Source organism: Theobroma cacao, chromosome 6 (assembly GCF_053813885.1).
Source record: "Theobroma cacao isolate CCN51 chromosome 6, ASM5381388v1, whole genome shotgun sequence".
Classification (NCBI taxonomy): Eukaryota; Viridiplantae; Streptophyta; class Magnoliopsida; order Malvales; family Malvaceae; genus Theobroma; species Theobroma cacao.
The window spans coordinates 7,226,215-7,247,636 of NC_142644.1; the positions used below are offsets into that span (position 1 = coordinate 7,226,215).

The window sequence follows — 21,422 nt, forward strand, 5'->3', positions numbered from 1 at the left end:
TACGGATGAATGATAATATTCAAAAATAATTCATCAATTCTCATGAGCATTAGTGGAAGAATCACCCCCTCACAAGAATGAAAGAATTGAACCCTCCATTTATAATTTGACTAAAATAATGACTAAAATCAGGTTGATGACCATATCTCTTGTCCCTTTAGGAACCCTTACTTGTCTAGTCTTATAAGGAGCATGTCTTCTAATAGGACAATGGTAGGGTTTCATTGCAGAAAATATAAGAGAGGTGAAAGGGTAAACAAAATCAGGCTTGGACTTCATTCCTTTTCCTCAACCCTTTCAAGGAATGTTATATGTATGCTAATCCTATGGCTTAACAAAACAAGTGACTTCCCACACTTATGCCTCTTCTTTGAAAATATCTACTAATATTTATCAAAACCTAAATAGATCTTCCATCTTCTGCCCAAGTCCTACAAAATTAGTTGTGGAGCACCAGAAAACACAATTCAAATAAACGACCTCCAATAAACCTTAAGTTTTTTTCTATAATTTCATTGGTAACAAAAAATACCACGTATTTACAATAAGTAATATAGACACGCTTTCAACAAGAAATGCAAAACCAGGGACACCGTCAAAAGCTACTATTCCTATGTTGAGAAGCTGAGGAAAAGCTGTAAATTATCCCCCCACCCCATTCTCCAATCTTCTTTATACTTCTCTACAACGTAGAAAACTGACAAAGCTACATGCAAGTTGACAAAGTACGGACCTGGTCTGCTGATCATGCGATGCAAAGAATGCAGCCGATTACCTCATTCCTTGCAACTTAGGAGCCCCAAAATCTTCTTTCTACAATATCACTATATACAAGGAAGATAATAGCACTTCATCAAACTCCTTCCTTCAAAAAAGTGGAAGACTTTCATCCTTAGGTCCTACAAGCTCAAAGAATTGTCTATTTCACTGTGCTATTGGTGAATCTGATCTCGCAGTGCCCCCTTTTTTAGGATTTTGGTGGACCTGTGAGAAGACAAATAAGACCATCAAATGTAGATAATATCCAAATTATACTTCAATCACAAGGTTATCAAGATATATTTTTCACTTCACAAATTGTATCATTTTCATCTTTCCAACACGCAAGTGCAGTCAAAAGGATGTACAAGACAACCACATACTGGCAAGTAAGACGTCCATCATGTTATCAAGAGATAGGTTGTATCTAGGAACTAGCCATATCTTTCTTCCTGAAGAATAATAATATTTATATAGATCCATAAAAAATGATTACATATTTTTCTCTGGAGGTACCAACTTGATCTCTAAATAGTCATTTCTATTGTTTAATATATTTCATGTGCAAGTGTGCACATGCAAGAGAGACATGTTCAACCGAAGTAAGTTGAGGGTTATCCAATCATATGAAAATTATTTGTAGAGCATTCTCAAAAACCAGGGGCCATCAAACTAAACACACTAGAGTAGAAGAGATTATTTACGAGTAATAGATTCCCAGTAAACCTATTTTACACTGCTATCGAATGCAGATATAGAACTACTACCAGCTAAAACATGCATCAGGTCAACACTGCAGACTTACTTTTGCTAAGGATTGTATTCAAACAAATGAGATGTATCAGGCTTTAGTAAAGCAGTAGAGCAGAGGTTCACCTTTCATTTTCTTGGGTGGTTTGAAGCCACCACTTACAACTGAAGGTGGGGAAAGAGGCCTTTTTTGGTGCAAAGCTTTTGTTGATTGTTCAGACTTCTTTGAGGGAATTAGAGCTGAGAAAAGAATAGCATCAACAGCTTCACGTTGCTGTTTCCTTTTTGCATTTAAATTTTGAGAATTGCCAACTTCCTTAGTATCTCTACCACCTTCATTTGCTTCTCTCTCCTTTTTGTTGCCATCAGGTCTGGGAGTTGAAGCATGCAAGCTTCTTTGTTCATGCCCAGAAGATTTCTTTGATCCTTTAGGCATATTAAATTTCTTATTTTTCCCACTATGACCCGTTTCTTCTCCAGCATTGTTGTTACTTTTTCTCTCATCCATATGGGTTTTCCCCAAGTTGAATTTTACTTCACTACCCTTTTCCTCTTGGCTTCCATTACCTGTAACAAGTTTCTCCAAAATTGTAGACTTCACATTCTGTGATTTTCCTCTTTCAGCATTTGCAGATGCAGATGAAATATTCCTTTTAATTGGAGGACCACAATCATCTTTTTCTTTTCTTTTGCTACAGGGAATATCTTTCCTTTTCACAGAGTCATTGTCATCTCCGGAAACAGTCCTGATACAGTGAGACAGACTGCCAATATGCTTTCTGTTCCCTTCAAACTTTAGCTTTTCCCTACACTCGTTTTGTTTAACAAGCTGGCCGGTACCTCCGACCTTTTCAACATGCTTCACATGACTCAGATGAGTATCAGAATCTTCTGGAAAAGGATTCTTCCTAGCAATTGTTTTAAAAATGATATTGTAAGGCCTTTTAATTGATAGAACCAAATTTCTTTGCTTAGCGTCCTTCACAAGAGCAGCCCAGTTATGGTTTGTCTGCAAAGTCCTTGCATTCCCCAAAATCCAAAGAGAGAGCTTGGCTCTTGTCAAAGCAACATTCATTCGTCTTACATCAGCAACAAACCCAATACTAGAATTTATGCCAGGTGTAGAGCTTGAATCTGCTGCTCTAACTGTGGACAGTACCAATATATCAACCTCCCGGCCTTGAAAACCATCCACAGTATTGAACTCTATATCAGCAATAACAGAAGAACCAAATGCACTAGAAAAGCGAGAACGCAAAAGCGAAAGCTGACACTTGTACGGAGTTATTATGCCAATTCTGCCACCAACAAACTCAGATGGATACCTATACCAATAATAACAAATTTAAAATAATAAAAATAAATAAACAAGATAAATGATTTACTATAATAAAATCCCAAAAGGAAAAGGCCAAAAAAATACTTTTTCCTGAAAACTCTAAGCAGTTCGACTGCTGCGTCAGCCTCATGTTCATTATAAAGGGATAATGCACCAGCATTCTTGCCACGAAGCTCCTGACCATCAACAACATCATAAAACAAATAAGGACCAAAACCCTTGGTCCCATGAAATGATGCTAATTTGCTCAACATTGTATCACCATTCAGCACCTTGTTGTCATAAAAATGCAAAGAAGGGAAGCGACATATCTCTGGATGCATCCTATACTGTCATCAGAAAGCTCACGTATAAGATTTAATGAAACAAGTGTTGTGAACATTTTATGGAGCAGACACCATGCCCCTCAAGTAACAAATAATAGCATATACATCAAAATATTCCTGCAACAAGTATTTCACAAAACATTTGTCCATATAAAATACGTACATAATTTCTTCATCTTCCATAATCAATTACCATTGAAATGATAAATTTTGATTTACTTATCACCTAAAACAAAGTGCATCATATATAGAGCCACACACAGACATTTATGGAAAGCATCATTTAAGGTATGGGTATTGAGCACAGAGCCAAATCCTTACAAAAGAATGAATAGCATAACAAGCTAGTATACCCAAAAGGAAGAGAGAGAGGGGGGGGGGGGGGGGGGGGGGGGGGTTGTTGGAGAGCACGAGAGAGAGAGAGAAGGAAAAGAAGATTTTGCTCTGGTCAACACAGTTGGATTAAACAGCCTGCAAACCCTGGTAACAGTTCTTTCAAGGGGATAAAGCTTTAACTGAAAAGAAATTAGCAACAAACCCCGTGAATGAGAACCTTCAAGAAAGATCAATATCATCCAACAGTACTACTAAAAGCTAGATAACTGAAGAGTACTACACAATATGCTAGACTGTAAATATCTAAATATGCCATGTCTTTGATACTTGCCCAAAGACAGAAAGGATATGTTACACTAACGGACTGGGAAAAATGGTATACTACTTCATAACAATCAAGAGTGAGCACATTAAAGGCTTTTATCACCTCACACTAGTCTTCATGCTTTAGAGCATAATATTAAGCTACACAAACCACTAGATGAGTCGCATCAAGTTGAAACTATTAAAAAAGTGGATGAAAACATAGAATTAGTATCTCCTAACAAATTCTAGTCAAACAACATATTTAATCAATCAAGCTAAAGGAGAAAAAATTTAAGACATAGTAAATCATGTTTTAGATAATAGGGTTGATTTGAGAGAAGAAAAAATCAAGAAAAATAGAGAAAGAAAACAAAAGGAGATTTGCTTTGGTTGGATTTTTATTAATTTTAATTTGGGCTGTGAAATTAGTATGGCTCAGCCTGTAGTGAGATGACAATCTAATAGGTTTAATCATTTTGATGCCACATAGATAAAGACTTTTATGTGTCAGTGTTGTCTTACCACATTAAGGGTCAGCATCAACTCCAATACTATTTTAATTTGATTTGCACATATTGTTAATCTAGGAACTAGATTGAACATCAGCTAGTAGGTTGCCAGCTGCTCATATCACCATGCCATCCAAAATATAAAGAAGCTTAACATGATAGAGGAACTTAAAGGCCTTTTTTATGTTTTATAACAAGAATGTAATCTTTTTTTCTTAACATCATCTTTTTTATATTTTCTTTTGTTCAAGCATTTCACTAAATTGACACAAATGAGCTGGCCTGAAGATATGCGTTGAAACTATAAGTTAAATTTGATACAATATTCTGATCAATAAAGTGCAACCTGCATTGATCCTTAGTGGACTTACAAAATACGAATAAGAAGCCACAGAGATAACAAGTTGGATAATTCCAACACGTGCTCAACTACATATTCGCATTTCCAGAAGTATACCTGATCTTAGATACTTATGCAGGTTTTTATTAGATGTTGGACATTATGCTCAATGGAAGGCAATCATCAAAAGTAACCAATAATACAATTAAGTTGTTATCATCAGTACAGACAATAGTATTAAACTCCAAGAGTTCCATTAAGATGTAGATACACAACCAAATCTCAAGGAACATCATTCAAGGATGCAAGTGAAAATGCTAATTTAAATATCATTGCATGGTGCATTACAAAATAATACAAACACCATAAATTATGCAATTGACAATCTGATCAAATGAAATACTTATCCTTTAGCATGGCCTAAAAATTATCAGAAAAAAAAAACTTAGAATAATGCTCACCCTTCAAGTCAGTTATGACAAAAATATGCATAAAAGATATTAGAAATAGACCCAGTGTCAATCTCAAGCTAACAACACCCAAGGCATAACCCAATATATGCACAAGAATATTTGTATGAACTTTCCAAATCATATAGCTACAGCAAACCTACATTCTCTTGCAGCCTAAAAGTCTTAACCTTAATATTCCTTAACATGTGATGACACCCATTTCCATGGTCAATAAATTTTAGTCTTCACCATAATAACTCTTAACACATGAGCACACTCATTTCCATCGTAGATCTTTTTTTTCACATCCAGAGAGTAGGCATTCGTAGATATGGCACGTCATACAACTGGGTAAAAATTTTCCAGAGCAGAAAGAATGTTAGGAATACCCAAACTTCCGATTAATATAGCAACAGCTAACTATATTCTTTTGCATCCTAAAACTCTTAACCTATTACCCCTTAACACGTGAACATATTCATTTCCATGGTAGGTGTTTTGTTTGAAAACCAGAAAGCAACCATTGTAGAAAAGGGATACCATGCAACAGGGTGAAAAAGATTACCAGAGAAGAAAGGAATTTTATTTTAGACTTTACAGAACGGAATAAGCAACTGCAATATAGGTTACCTGTTCAGTAAGCATAACAACAGGATGACCAGCTCTTTGTAAGCGCTCAAACATGCTGCATTCATACATAAATTTGCTTGCAACATTAGAGAGAACTGTTGCAGGAAGCTGCTTCGGATCACCAACCTTTAAGCAAATATTTTTAACTTCAGAATAGATTCTCAAGTTCGCAAAGTACAATTCCAAATATCTATTAAGTAGTCCTTACTACTTTAGCCCATACCATGATACATTTTGTCCCTCTTGACTTTAAAAGCTGAAGAGGAATCAAACTAGCAGGTTCCAAAGCCTGCAGTGGCAAATTCAAATGTTAAAAACCAAAGAGAAAGCAACAATAAAACTTAGAAGAAGAAAACATAAACAGAACAAAAAATCAGGATAATTACTTGAGCCGCTTCATCAATCACAACAGCATCAAAAAGAGTTTGTTCGGATGGATTGCCAAACTTAAAACTTGATATGGATGCAGCACATACTCCATAGAGATCTCCACCACAGCCACTTAATGTGGTTAGAACTATTTCAGCTTCCTTTAGAATAAACTTCCGCAGTTTATTTCTTAATGCTTTGGTTTCTTCATTATTCTTCTTCTCTTTTGACTGAGTGGCACTAAGATCTTTATAAATTTGTTTCTTTTGTTTATACAATCGTCGTAGCTTTGCCTCTATTTCCATATCAGACATTTCCTTTACATCAGTTGCCTTATGAGCTCCATCTTCCAATGTTCTCTTCAGATCTGAATTACCATCCCGTATGTTTGCACGCTTGGTTTCATAGAACCTGATATTTTCAACAAGCTTTTCCAGATTAGATCGCAGTACCATAGAAGAAGACTCTACACTTGAATCATTCCTAGCATCACTTGCATGCATTTTCTCTTCTGCCAACCGATGATCAACAAGTGTATCAATAAAGAAGGGTAGTGAATTTGGATGCACTGTTTTTGCATTTCCAACCCTTACAAGATATGGTTTGTACTTCTTTCCATCTCTCCCATAGAGACCTTCACTAGATATTCTTGACACCAACTCATCTACTGCAGCATTTGACTGAGCACAAATCAACACTCTTCCTCTTGTAGAACTTTCTATTGATTCTTTTGACTTTTCAACATCCTCATTTAATTGTCTAGCCAAGGCAGCATCCTGCCATGCTCTTGCGACTGCAGTGGACTGGCTTATATGTGTCCTTGAATTGGTGAAAGAACTACAGCTTTGTTTCAAAGCACCATTCTGAGAATTCTCTGATTCATTTGTTCTCCGCTGATAGGAAGCAAGCAAAACACCAACCATGGCCACAATAGTTCGGGTCTTTCCAGTCCCTATTGAATCAAGCAGAAAGCTGTAAATATAGCATATAGGATATGCTACTGGATGAAACATTATGTAAAATCACAATCTACTAAAAGTTGAAAGTCAAAACTAAGTAGAAATAAAGATAGCAATAACCTACCTGGAGGACCCTGAATAAGAGACAATTCAAAATCTTTCTTTATCCTCTGTGATCCAACAGCAACATTGAGAGCTTGAAGTTGGCTATCATTGAAGGATGACCTCAATATTTGCTGTAAGGGCTGAGACAGCTTACTAAACTCTACTCTTGGCTTATCAGGTATGGTAGAATCTTTGACAGGGTTTAAAATGACAGGAAGTAAGGGGATATCCTTTATTGAGGATAGTGCCTGAAATTCTCGAAGCTGGGGAGTAATGCTCATTATATGACTTGCATGCCATTTACTACGTTCAAGAAGCTGCCTCCTCGCTTGATTCAAACGTATTGAACCATTCTGAAGATAAAACCTAACCAACAGTATAATTGACCTTCTTTTATTGTCTCTCTCACGCCTCTCCACCTGTGAGCAGGTCGGTTACTTCGGTGAAATATGGACATGTAATCTAGAAACTTTAGGAAATTTTTTCAATCTAAAAAGAAAAAACAAAGAATTATACAAACCAATAACAGAGTGGCATTACATCATTAAAGCTAATGGGGAATCCAATCTTCGTCGACTTAAAGCTCAGAAATTAAAAATGAAGTTAATGAAAAGAAGGCTTGAAGTCTAAGCAACCTAGATAAAAAATTCAGCTCAATGAGAAACATAAGATTGCTGATTAAAAGTGAGGAAAAAGCCCTTCATATAAACAAGGGAGTATCAACCATCAAAGATATGCACTATTTTTGAGGGTCTTTGATTGAAAAGAACACCTAAGAACAGGTTTACATAGAACATGAAACTCTCAACCAACTGTTCCATCAGATTTTTAAATAAACCAAGCAACAATGCTAGCATGTTGCCGTAATAATCAGGTATTGAAGAACAAAAGTTTTTCAAGATCAAAAAATTGAAATATTTGTGAAGCTAGAGAGAAGTAACGGATATTTCATTTTTCTTTTCATGTGAAAATCACCAAAAGATTTTTTTGCTATTGACAATAATAAAATTTAGTAACTTTGGCATTAACATGAACACCAATAGATTGACCCTTCACAATTTTGGGTTTAGACCCTAAAAACTACTCAAGCTCATTGCACTTTCTAAGGTGTCAGTTCAACTGAATTTATAATTCAATCATCATAATTCATAATCCTTACTTTGGAAATTGACTACTTAAAACCATATTTAACAAACAATAATTAAATTTAGAAGTCAATTAATGTGTCATTGAACTTGCTGCTTATATTCCTCTCACAATTGAACACTATGCAAGCATACAACTTAATTGACTATCAAAATATCAGGTCCCCCCATAACTATTAGCTTGCACTCGCTATAGGAGCAGCCTAATTATATTTATAAATGAATCATCAATCATACCAATTTGTAACCCACGCTTCTGGAATCAAATATTTAAATTACCAAAACAAATTAAGCACGCTCTATAACTCTAATACCAAAGATTAAAAACAGTCCATAACTAAAAACAATAAATGAAACAGTAAAGGATAAACGGCAGTATTTTGTAGAGTTGGATGTTGAGTTCAGGGGGTAGGTCTGAAATTTTGGGACATACAGAAATAATAAGGTCAAAAAATAAGAGGGTGAGATATAAATAAACAAACAAAAGAGGCTGCACATGTCTGTCAAAAAAAAAAAAACTACAAGGAAAAGAAAAGGCAAACGCTGCAATCAAAACAGTAACGATAAGACTTCAGTACATAGTATAATGTGAAATACCTTTCCAACCATATGAACATCATGGGAGACACTTTGCAAAGGCTCTTTAGTGAGCAACACAAGATCATTCTCTGAAAAGCTTTTAGACGCTGTAGAATCATCACCCTCATAGACAAATCGAACAAGATGGAAATCATCAACCCTCTCAACTGACAGCACAGATATAGTTCCACAATACATGTCCTCCCATGAAGACATCTCCAGAAAGGAATTATGCAATTGTGCTTTAAACTCCTCCAAAACCAATGGCTGAAAAATGTTTACATACTGTTCAGGTGACTGAAATGACACAGGAACCTCCCTTAATTTGTTAAAAGTGCGACTCTCATCTTCTCCAGGAGATGCTAATCCCACCATTACAAAGAAATCTATTTCTAGTATTGGCCTAAACCAATCATCAAGTCTTGGAGGTTTGAACCTTTTAACCTGAGCTTCCAGCCTATGCAGGCCAGATTTGTTTTCAAAAGGTGATTTAAGTTGAATGACTTGCCTTTTAGGAAATAAAGAATCTGACTTTGCAAGAAATGACGGCAGTACTCTCACAGTTTTGAAAGCAACCTCCAATGGATCATCTGCAGCATCATGTACTAACTCCTTCAAAATTCTGTCACTTGTTCCAGAGACAGTTTTATTGCAACCCTGATTACTGCAGCGGGATTTGACAGATTCATCAAACTTGTTTTTCTTATCAACTCTACACTGAGATGAAATAACATTAGATTTGGAGTTGGAGCTTATTTCTTTCCTCTCACCATCAGGACCTTTTGACTTGAGAGAATGTGGTGGTTTGACTCTTGATTTCTCAAATTCCTGCTTCTGAGAAACAAGGGAATCTCTTTCAAAGGGAGCCTCCAATAAATCCTTTGAAGTATCAGTGGTGGTGCTACGCACATCCTTCTTGGCATGGCCAGTTCCCAATGTATGCTCATCAGAACAAAGGGACCCTGACTCATCATGCAACATGTGGTGATTTGACTTATCAGATGCCATATCTCTCTCCTTCTCATCATCAGAGAGAACAATCAGATTATTTTCATTCTTCCTTTTTGCCACATTTAAGGAATCCAAGACCTTTACATCTGTTTCTTCAATAGAAGAAGCCTGCACCCCTGGTACAGAGTACCTTCCCTCAACAGAAAATGCTCCAGAAAACGACTTTTTTAACCTCAAGGTTGAATTTTCAATATCACAGGAAACTTCTTTAGATAATGAAACACAAAGACGTGATACTTGTTCTGTCAATTCATCCATGTCAACAGCATCTATATTCAAAAAGCATGTACCAAATGAATAAAACTAGTAATAGACAAATAATGATAACATGAATGACAAAAAAAATTAATAGGAATTGCAATTAAATTGATTGAGGTTGCATTCAGGAACTCACATTTAAGAGGAAGGATTTATATTTGTAATGTAGTATAAATTGTGTAGTCAAACTCAATGCAAACGTACGTTTTATGGTTACATACAAATTCATCAATTCGTTTGATCCAAATGAGTAGTGAATTCAAAAAAACTAAATAAAAAAGTGCATTTCAAATGCATACTTCTATACTCATTCAAATACATAGATATGTTGAATGTTTATTAACTTTTAAAAAATGACAATATCCATCCTCACGATTTGTACAAATAACCAAACCCCCAAATACAATCCCAAATATTTGTTTTAGAATGCAGCATAAAAATAAAAATAAAAATAAAAACACACTGACCGCTTGAAATAAGATTTTCAATGGCAACAACCATCAATGGAGGACTATCACTCCTTAACACTTTGAGTGCATTCAGCAAAGAGATTATGGCCTTTTTCCAATATACAACAATGACCTTAAGTTGTGACTTTCCCCAGTCCATGAGATCATGAAGCCATTTGAAATCCATTAAATTCTGTAATGCCACTTTAAAATCTCCAAATGGTCCAACAAATGATGGACCAAGTCTTTCAAATAGAACAGGGAGGATCTCAAGCACACGAACACAAGTCATCTGAAAAGAAGGAAAATAATATCAACTATGTCTGCTAAATGAACTGAGCTATGATGCATCTGACAGAAAAATTGAATGCTGAATCATATTTAAATTGTACATAAGAACCACCATCATCTGTTCTAATTCTGTTTTAGCAAAGAACTAGCCAGCAGTGCATGTGCAAGGGCATATACACAAACACATGGACAGGCATGAACACACATAGGCAAGCACTCAAGATCAACCCTGTAATTGAATTGAACAAGGTCATACACAGAGAATTTGTAAGACCCAATACAGTTAGTCCAGAAAGAAGTAACTAGCTTCAGATTTGTAAGACCCATAGTAGTAATCATATGTCACATGCACTTCCATAATCAAGAATTCATGAAAGAAACAAAGAGAACTGCAATAAAAATCCTATGATGATACCTGACAAAGACTGTAATCAATAAATGCCTTCCCTTCTATTAAGCACTTGCATATAGTTGGCCATGCAATTTCTGACAGTGAGTAACAGAAATTTTCCCTTATTTTTAGGTCAATACTTGAGTGATTTCTGCCCATGGTTGTAGGCAAAGCATCAAAGCGTGGCTGCTTAAGAAATCCACCCTGCGAAGAGTACTTCATGATATTGGAGGCATTGGATGAGTTTTCTGCTATATCCGAATTAGGCAATTCCTCATCCGTAAGTAACTTGCGTAGAACAAAGAAAAAATGATGCAAAGTCTGAAACTTTAATAGAACAGTATCTAACTGAACCTGGAGAGAACAAGCAAAAAAACATCAAAACATGGTTTTTACACATGGAAATATATGGAGAGAACAACATCAGTAGAAGTTCATACTGATAATAAAGACGATGCCACTAGATCACTAATGTGCTGTAATTTTACAGTGCATAACATGTAGGCTATTGCAAAAAGCCATTTCCAGAAAATGATCCTCTAATAAAGAGCAATCCATGCTGAGCAAATAATCAGTCTCCATGTCAACAATATCAACTAAACAAGAAAAGAAATTACAGCTGAATGCTGACTGTGCTTCTTTTAGAACCTACTGAAACAAGAAGTTAACACTTACCAGTTTCAAGGCATGCCTCAAGCCCAAATAAACAGCAGATAGAGAAAGACTATTGAAGCAAAGAAACTTCAAACCACAACCAAGACCCCGCGTATTTGAAACTTGCTCCAAGATACACTTGCCAAACTGCCTCACATTCTGCATCAGCAAAAATAACAAAGAAAGATAATAAATGAAGTTTATGTCTAAATCCTTCATAGAAGTTTCTTCCTTAAGACAGGAAAAAAAAAGGAACAGAGAACATATTTCATCACTCAACCTATATAATAAAGGTAATGTAAGTTGATCTATGAGATCTAGACCACAATTAGACATACATCATTAGGGTCAACAAGCAAGAGGATCAAGCTTTCACCCATCCTCGGTTCCCAAGTCCATTGCTTTCGAAGTTCCCCTTGCCCCATTCGCACCAAAAAATGTGCAGTTAACCTGTAAGCAAACACTCAGCATTAAAACCTGCATTTCACTTGAAACATGGGTTTCCCAATAAAGATAACAACTTGAAAACATATAACAGACATCGCTATAAAGTAAAAGATGTAGGAAAAAGTACAGACATGCTACGAACCTCTTGAATGTCTTTAATAAAGGAAGACACATTGTAATCAATCTTATTGAGTTTTTAGATTCCTTCCCTCCACCATCATCAGAACCTGTTGGTAACTTCCATCCAAATGTAGAGGAGATTTCTGCAGCAGAAGATGAAAGCCAACCTCTAACATCAAGAGCCACTTCTGCACTATTCTCAGGCTCTACCATAGGGAAACGAGATCGAGCCCATAATACAGCCTTGGAAAATGATATTGGGAGAAGTGGAGGATCAATGTCAACTAGAACATCAATCCACAACATGGGAACGCACATCCACTCTCTATACTCCTGAGAAGTAATTTGGCTCTGGGCACTGAATTCACTCCAACAACTCATATTTTTTCCTTCAATAACCTGAGTAAATGGAAGGTCATTATCTTCTTCCTCATCATCTAGTTCAATACAAATGCTTTTCCCAATACTACTAGCAGTGCTGCAATTCAGCATTGAAGTTATTAGGGCAGCAGCATCAGACACAAGAATGGTTTGCACTAGATCAAAGGCAGGCTGCTGCAGGGAACTGTGGAGTGAAGAATCCTTCAAACAAGACACAAGCGAAGGACCCCTGTCCAGTATGATTGCTCAAATATCAGTCATATAAATCTGTTCCTTCGCAAAATCCCTTAACCATAATGAAACAAATATGTCGTGCATAAATATATACGTGTGGGAGTGTAGAGACAAGTTAATGCATCCATATATATCAGTAAATTATGTCCATCAACTAGACTTCCAAAATGCCTAAGAACAAGTATCAAACCTACAAGCTCCACAGAATGAACTTTTTTCCTCCAGTAAAAGAGGTGGTATTTAGTTTCAAACACACTCATAGAAAGTAAGCTCCATCTAATGTCAGTAGGAAATTGAACAAGCGAATGTATGCCTCTTATTTTATCCCTGGCCAAGAATAACTGAGGTCAAACTTGTACAACCATAATGCTTCAGCTAATACAAATGTCATTCTCTTCTACCAATATTTATGTTCATCTGATACGGTCTTGGCCCTCAAATCCTTTTCTCTGACATCTCAGCATGCTAATACTTAAATAACGACATTTCATACATCTCCACACCCTTGATTCCTAAACAAAGGTTTGAAAATTAGCATGATACAAATATGCAATAACACATACCAAATATGTGCACATTCAAAAGGAGGGCATGGTGGATTCATCTTGTAGCCTCGGTGTATGATAAGAAGAGCAATCTGAAAGTACAACCTTGTAATAAGTAGCAAAAAAAAAATGAACCAAGACAAAACAAACTATACAAGAGAAAATAAGAAAGCATAAAGCATTGCTATCCTCCATAATCTAGAATACAGTAAGAACCTTGCAGGCTGTTTTTCTTGTTAAAACACTGAAGTTACTGCTCACAGGAACTTGATGGAGAAGAAAATAAAGGAAATGCCTGCGTTGCTTTTCATGTTCCCCATCTTGCAAAGCTTCAAGTGACTAAAATATATAAATAGTGCAAATTAACAACTTTATAACAACTATATATTCTGCAAAGTTAGTATCAAATGAAAAATAAGAAAACAACATGCCTGTAGAAATGGCTGGAAAAGATCAAAAATATCTTTATGTATCTTCTCGTTTCGAGTGTGAAAACACTGACCCAACAACGTGTTGCGCATCACACGTGGAGATAACGTAGACCGCAGCCAAAGCTTACAACCTTAAAGAAAGCGGAAAAACAAAAGGAAAACTCAGGTTTGACAGGGAGCAGTATGAATGCCAAAGACCAAAAAAAAAGGTGAATCCAACATTACACATACATCAACCTAGATAACAAAAAGAGGAAAAAAAAGGCTCATACCAAGCATTTTGAAGAGTTCTTTTAAGCAACTAACAGCATGGGAAAACTCAGGCGAATCACCGCTGATGTGATTGAGCACAATATCAAAAAAGATGGGATAGCGCTCCAGTATTCCCTCTTCAAAAGCTGGAGGTTCCAAGAACTCAAGCCTTCATTTGCACAGAAAGAAACATAAGATTGCAAAAAACAAAAAAAAAAAAAAGTTATACAAGTTCAAAAATTTAACCCTACTTCCTTACAATGATGTGATCCCAAGCCATATGGGTAACCGGTCCAGCTGTGCCCTTGTCCTTGAAGTCTCTATAGTTGAAGGCAATACTTCATTCTCCAAAGAGCCAATGAATTTTTTAAGCAAAGGTTGCAAAGGTTCCAAGTCTGTTGCTCTTCTACATACAAACAGAATAAGTTTAAGGAAATAAAATGTGATAAAATAAAATAATCTAAACCTTAGTTCAAAATGTTATGAAGCTATCAGCATTGTCAAGTATTCAACAAGGGATTATATGCATAAGAGGGGGGAAAAGATATAAAAACTCCTGATGACATACAGAAGATTGCAGATTGCACGACATGCAATAAAAGGATACCATTTAATGGTTTTCTACGAATCCAGACAATAATTCCACATTAGCATAAAAAATAAAATCATGAATCAAGACAAATTCTACAAAGTCCTTGGCCTACCAAGAAAGTATCCACAAAGTTCAGACAATATAGCATTTCATTGCTCATTTATTCATAGAAGTAAACCAAATAAGTAAGTTTAAATGGAAATATGTTAAACTAGTGGAGACAATCTCTAGTCACTTGCTCGTAACCTTATGCAACCTAATTTCTTCAATCTAGTAGCACACGACTTAATAGGTGTTTGAATACACATATGAGCACATCAAAATTCCAATGGATATCCAAAACAAATGCATTAATGTAAAACCTCGAGGGGGAAAAAAAAGCAACAACTAAACCCCAACTCCACCTTGTCAAATTTCAACACCATGCCAACCAGCCATATGACAAAACAAAACAACATTATCAGCATATTTACAAAATGGTGACACTTAAATGTCACCACTTAAACTGCCCAAAAAAATCAGAAGAAAAAGAAGAGGGGAAAATCAACATAATAGGATTGGGCAATAGAAAGAAACAGTACCTCAATTTTCCCATAGATCTAGCTAAACGATGACCAACAGTCCGCACTCTTCTATTGAAAAAAAGCAATGCATAAACACCCTGAAAAATCATGTTATCTTGATGAGGTAGAAAGCAAAATGAAAATTTAAAGGCAGAAAAGAAGGTGCACAAACAACTTGCCAGTAAAATACCGGAAACTGTTGATGCCCAGCCAAAGCCAGTTCATGCATATTATCCACTGCCTCAATAAATCTTTCAAATTCTATAAACAAGGACTGATCATCTAATAGGACAGGAAACATCAGAACCTGTGATCAAATAAACAGTAAACAAACAACAAGGTGCAATCAGCATAAGATCAGTAAAAAAACAATATATATATATATATATATATATATATATATATCAGATAGCTATCAACTCAGCCAGAAGTTGTCATAACAAGATGAGATAAGTAACTCTTAGCCACTTTGATCATTGAAAGCAACTTGGCAAGCTTTATCCAACCCAACCTGAACTCTAAGGTGTATGGCTCTCTTTACTTGGTAACTTTTCAAAAAATATATATATTCCATTGAGAATTATGCTGCATATCCAACTCTTTAAATAATTTATGCCAAAAATGAGTGTAATTCAGGATAGAAAAACAACTGCTTCCAGAGTATTAGATAAGATCCAAATACTATCAATAAATCATTAACATGGCATAACAAGTGTACAAAATGCAAATGCTATTAGGCTAAATGCTCAATGCTTGTTGCCCAAAACAAAGTAATGAGATTGTGTTAAATTAAGCTCTACAAAGGAGCAAAGGCATTCTACATAACCCGAAAAACAATTGATTTTTCATGGGAGAAGTCACAATGAACCATCAGAAAACAATTTTTTTAACTGGAGGAGAAAACAGGGGGCACTAGTAATCGTTCACCACATGCCTTCTGCTTGTTCCTATAATCAAGAAAACTCTAATGCATAAAGCCAATACCCAAAAGAAATAGAAAAAAGAGACTAAAAAACAGTGCCCTTCAGGAAATTAGTATGATTTCAAATTGTCAAATTTAAGTACCAAAAAGAAAAAATGAGACAACATGTAAGTATACCTCATACATGAGGTTGACAACCTCAGCATTATCACATACAGGATCATACTCCTGTCGCACCAATCTTTCATTTATCTCTCTCAAATGTTGCGTCACCCTTTCCTCATCAAGGTTCCGCAATACATCAAGAAGGGGGCCTATGGAGCACAACTCATATTCTATGCTATACATCTCCTGGGCTTGATGATGCTGAGAAACACATTGGATGCAATGACGCATTTCCTCAGAGATCCTTTTCCACAGAAGCCTGAGAGGAGAATCATTGCATTCATCTTTGAAATAATTGTAGAAAGTTTCCAAGAGAGGGCCCATTATGTCCCAAGAGCCGCACCAGATATGACTTTCCTTTGGCAAACTTATCAAGAAACTAAATGCATCTCCAAACCTGACATAAACAATCAAAAAAGAAAAATAAAATATCCCTGCCTCGCTAACTTTTAAAGGCAATAAACCATGAAGGAATCAAATATATTTATGGATAAATATGAGAATGGCAAAGTATTAGCAATTTCCTTAATATATAGGAATGCAAGGAAAATAAAATAATGTATGAGGAAGCTCAAAAGGTGAACCTTCACATTGATAGAAAGTGTTGTATTCAGTAACTAGAAATCTTTAGCTATCCAAAATACAATATCACCTCAGTGATGTTGGCAACAATAATTCAAAGTTAAATAGAAAATCACATTAACATACATAGAAGTGTATAATTTGTGGGTTTAATTCACTTTACTTGGAAAGAAATAGAAGTGCATAGAAAAACAAGTAGTTGAGACCTTTTATTTTTGGGACGAAAGATAGTTATATTCATAATTGAAACCAAAACAACTAAAGTATAATTGTTATAAAAAGGGAAAGGAACTAAAACACATCCTAACATGATTTGTATATAGCACATTAAAATGGAAATCATGTTTTATGTTATAACGCTGACACTTACAAACAACAATTTTTCAAATTAAACAAAAGCAAAATACTGCATTCCTCTTCTTTTCAGAAGGACATGATTTAATAGCTACTTAACTTTATTAATTAGAATCAGGAAAACAAAATGGATCTCAGCTAGTTAAGGTTCCATTTGATTGTTACATTGCTACTTGCTTTTTGTTTCATAAAAAGTAACTAGAAAGAAGCAAAAAATAGAAAATAAAACTATAGTTGATTAAAAAATAAATAATTAACTAATAAATATACCAACTCTTAACACAATTATAAGTATTCTATATAAAAGATAATTATACTCTTTGTTCTCAAAAGAAGATTAAAATTTTAAGCATTAGTTCTTCAAAGAAAATTGTTTGCTTTTATATCCAATTACGGGTTTGAAAGCAAAAAGCAAGTAGCAGAAGTAATAACGAAGAAAGAGTACAGAATGAATCTTAATTCTAGAATTTCTCTACGAACTTTAACCATTAAACAACAGAAGATTTAAAAATAAAAAAATTCCAAAAAAATATTTTAAAAAAATTCCTTATTTTTCTCTTTAGAAGACTGGACTTTTGGCCATTGTCTGTCCAATCAAAAACTGAAATGTCATTCCAAAGCTTTCCTTGATAAACACTGTCTGTTCAGTGGAAAGAAACAAAGAATTGAAAGCAAAACAATTTACTAAGCTCCCTTCATTTCCAAGAAAAAAAGTAGAAAGAAATAAAATAAATTTTTTGAACTAATTGCACAAGAAACTACGATCGTACATTTTTAAATTTTCATTTCTAAAAGGAAATAAACAGTAAGGGAAAGAAAGAGAGAAAGAACAACCATTCTTCTTTGCGCTTGTGAAGACGACGGCGTACAGAAGGATCGGTATCGTCGTTTTCTTCTTCCTCTTCTTCAATGCCTCTCCATCGATCCAACAACTCTCTTTTCGACAAAATCCTCTTCGTCATTTTCCAAACTAATTTTCCTATGATCGATAATAAAAATCCAAAAAATTATCAAAGATTTATCGCAGCTTTTGTTATTATTATTATCATTATTATTATTATTACTATTATTATTACCATGAACTCCGCAGTTGAAAAGTTGCAAAACAATGTTAATAGCGATGAGAATTTTAGGGTTTTTCCGATTGGAAAGGCAAAAGCCAGCGCCCTCCGCAAAGGAAAAGGAGACGCTGCTAACTTATAGGTAGGCTCCACGACGTCGTGTTTAACTAACTAGTTTCGCGCCTCTAGAAGATTATACTATACCGTACGATTTTTGACTGATATATATATATATATATATGTTATGGTAAATTAGGCAATAAGTTTCTTTGTTAAGATAAAGTGGTGATTTAATCTTTATATAATAATTTATAAAAATTTAATTTTTGTTTTTTAAAATTAATAATTTTAGTCCAATTGTTAATAATGTTAAAATTTTTCTATTATTTACGATGATATGATATTTTCTTATTAATGTGACATTAAATATGATGATGTATTAACGATGATTTGGTATTTTTAATCTATTTCACGACGTTCTTTTCACTACTTTAAATTATGAAATATAAAAAAATTCAATTTTTTTGTCTTCTAGACTCTTTCTCAAAATCATACTTTTGACCTATTTCTTTTCTAATCTTGCTTAAAATCATTAGCTTACATTGGATAATTCCACAACTACAATTACAAAATCCATATCATTGTTTAGTCATGTCATATCGCATTACCATTACATTATTTGTAAAATGTCACATCATCATTGTTATGTTATTAGATTCAATGTTATATCAACAAAAAAATGCCACGTCAACACAATTAATAGAAAAGTTTTAACACATTGGATTAACATTGTCAATTTTGATAAGTATGAAGACTTAATTTTTACAAATTATTGTATAGGGACAAAATTCATTACTTTGATAAAGTACAGGGACTAATTACATAATTTGACCTATATTTTAAGAGAGTATATTTGATTTGTCAGGTGATTAAAAAAATGTCATGAGTTAAAATTAAAAAATTCCATATCTTAATAATAACTGTGTAAAAGGGTTCTTTGTGAAAGGGAGAGGAAGTGTCGTAAACAAATAAAAGGGTATATCAGTGCTATTCTTAAAGTACTGAGTGGCATGATATGTGAAAGAAAATAGGTAAAGAACAAGTTGAGAATTAGGGAGTAAAAAGAACTAGAGAGAAGTTCTGGATGGAATGTGGTACTAGCTTTAGAAAAAATCGTCCAATAAATTGTGAAGGCTTTATATATAATGTCAAAAGAGATAATTACTCAATATTAGGCTTTAATACACGTCATGAATAGCGTTATTAAGAAAAACTTGTGTAATAACCCATCCGAATTGACATTTGGATTAATGTATCATGTATCTACATTGTATCAAAGTATAACAAATAGGCCTTTTGAGTTAATAAAAAAAATAATTGGGACCAAACCCTAGTCTTATGCTAAGGTTTATTATAATATAAACTAGGGTTAATATAAATACGTCACTTGAGTTTGGCAATCACTTTTCATTTGGTTTAGAAAACAAATGTTTTAAAGTAAATTTCACAAAAAATCTCTCTATGATAAGACTTGGGGATTTTCAAGAGCAAGATTGGAGAACAAAAATTAAAAGACACTCTGGATTAATCATTACAAGGTGAGTAAAACCCTCTTTTAAATCAAAGAAAAATATTTGATTGATTTAGAAGAATTTGGGTTGAAATTGAAAAAGAAAATCTACTTCATGCACTGTCCCATCACTTTGAGTTTGATTATGAAATGATTTATGGAGTTTCACTAGTTGAGTTATAAATGATTAGAAAGCTACATGAGCCTATTTTCTAATGAACTAAATAGAAGTGGATAATGAGTTTCCAATGTAAAAATATGTTTTTTTTTTAAAAGACGGTGCAACCTACCTAGCAACAATGCTAAGGGAAATTTCAAAAATTTTTTGCACTTTTCTTACAGTGATCTAAGTTTTGAGATTTATATGGATAGAAAGTTTATTAAGTCTAGTTTCCAAAGCATTAAATGAATCTCGATTTCGAGTTTCATAGCTTAAGATATGGTTATTTTAGTGAATGATGTGCAAGCTATCCAAATTTCTAATTTAGGAGAGTTTGGATTATTTTGTATGGTTTCAGGTGATAAATAGATTTTAGAGAGTTAGATTGTTTTTAATATGTTTAAATAATTATTATTAGCCATTTGATTATTTTGGAAGGAAGCGAGTTTGTTAGAATGAAGGTAAGTATATCCTCACACACCTTACCTGTTTCGAAACTATTGTATATGTATATTTCTTAAAAGAACCAAACGTTTTATTTCATTATTTTCAATATATGAAAATAGGGTCAAGCATATGCTTATTTTCTATTTTGGGTGAAATAATATGATGAAAATGGATTTATGAATGATTTGATTTATACACATGACAAACATTGTTTAATGAATGTTTTAATTTATTTATATGATGAAAATCAATTAATGAATGAAACGAAATCCTTTATCATTTTTAAAGAATGTTTTAAGAGCTATGAAATGATTCTTGGAAAGTGGGAGAATTGACACCAGAACTAATTCTAAGGCTTTGCTAATGGGTTATAGTAGTCAACACATGGCCCTGCTAACGCTTTGCTAAAGGGTTATAGTAGTTCGCACATGGCCCTACTAACGAGTTATAATAGTTAGTAATGATCATGAGAACGATTTGTTGATATAGTCATGTCACGGGTTATAGTAGTGACCGTAGCTAAAGATGATGAACTTTACAATTTTGAAATATTGAATCTATGATTTGCTTGAACAATGTTTTAGGAATGATGTTTGATTATCAATGATTTATAAACTTATAAAATTATTTGGTTTGAA

General features: G+C 34.3%; 1 protein-coding gene across 5 annotated transcripts; it reads right to left on the bottom strand.

Annotated features, from left to right (window-relative positions):
• Positions 1 to 466: 466 nt before the first annotated feature.
• On the bottom strand, positions 467 to 18,728 carry LOC18595576 (P-loop containing nucleoside triphosphate hydrolases superfamily protein). Of its 5 annotated transcripts, none has more exons than XM_007023590.3 (23): positions 18,623 to 18,728; positions 18,381 to 18,525; positions 16,623 to 17,007; positions 15,714 to 15,830; positions 15,542 to 15,621; positions 14,628 to 14,771; positions 14,389 to 14,537; positions 14,117 to 14,247; positions 13,902 to 14,024; positions 13,704 to 13,777; positions 12,548 to 13,135; positions 12,297 to 12,408; positions 11,980 to 12,117; positions 11,329 to 11,658; positions 10,641 to 10,914; positions 8,923 to 10,184; positions 7,200 to 7,599; positions 6,134 to 7,068; positions 5,971 to 6,036; positions 5,748 to 5,873; positions 2,933 to 3,177; positions 1,636 to 2,834; positions 467 to 984 (listed from the first exon to the last, which is right to left on the bottom strand). In XM_007023590.3, exons 2-23 carry the CDS (start codon positions 18,506 to 18,508, stop codon positions 968 to 970), a joined length of 7,023 nt encoding a protein of 2,340 aa, XP_007023652.3. In that variant the 5' UTR covers positions 18,509 to 18,525; positions 18,623 to 18,728; the 3' UTR covers positions 467 to 967. The 5 variants fall into 5 exon arrangements, with proteins under 5 accessions (XP_007023652.3, XP_017979083.2, XP_088663468.1 ...); XM_018123594.2 differs by having other exon boundaries at positions 14,628 to 14,774; XM_088807343.1 differs by lacking the exons at positions 467 to 984; positions 1,636 to 2,834 and having other exon boundaries at positions 2,983 to 3,172; positions 14,628 to 14,774.
• Positions 18,729 to 21,422: the final 2,694 nt, after the last annotated feature.

What these genes read in the sequence shown, in the direction of transcription:
- LOC18595576 (XM_018123594.2), bottom strand. Translation starts at nt 18,508, where the DNA reads ATGACGAAGAGGATTTTGTCGAAAAGAGAGTTGTTGGATCGATGGAGA. An exon ending in CACAAGCGCAAAGAAGAATG is followed by an intron (nt 17,008 to 18,380) that starts GTTGTTCTTTCT and finishes TGTTTATGTCAG; the next exon opens with GTTTGGAGATGCATTTAGTT. An exon ending in CAAGAAAAACAGCCTGCAAG is followed by an intron (nt 13,778 to 13,901) that starts GTTCTTACTGTA and finishes TTGTACTTTCAG; the next exon opens with ATTGCTCTTCTTATCATACA.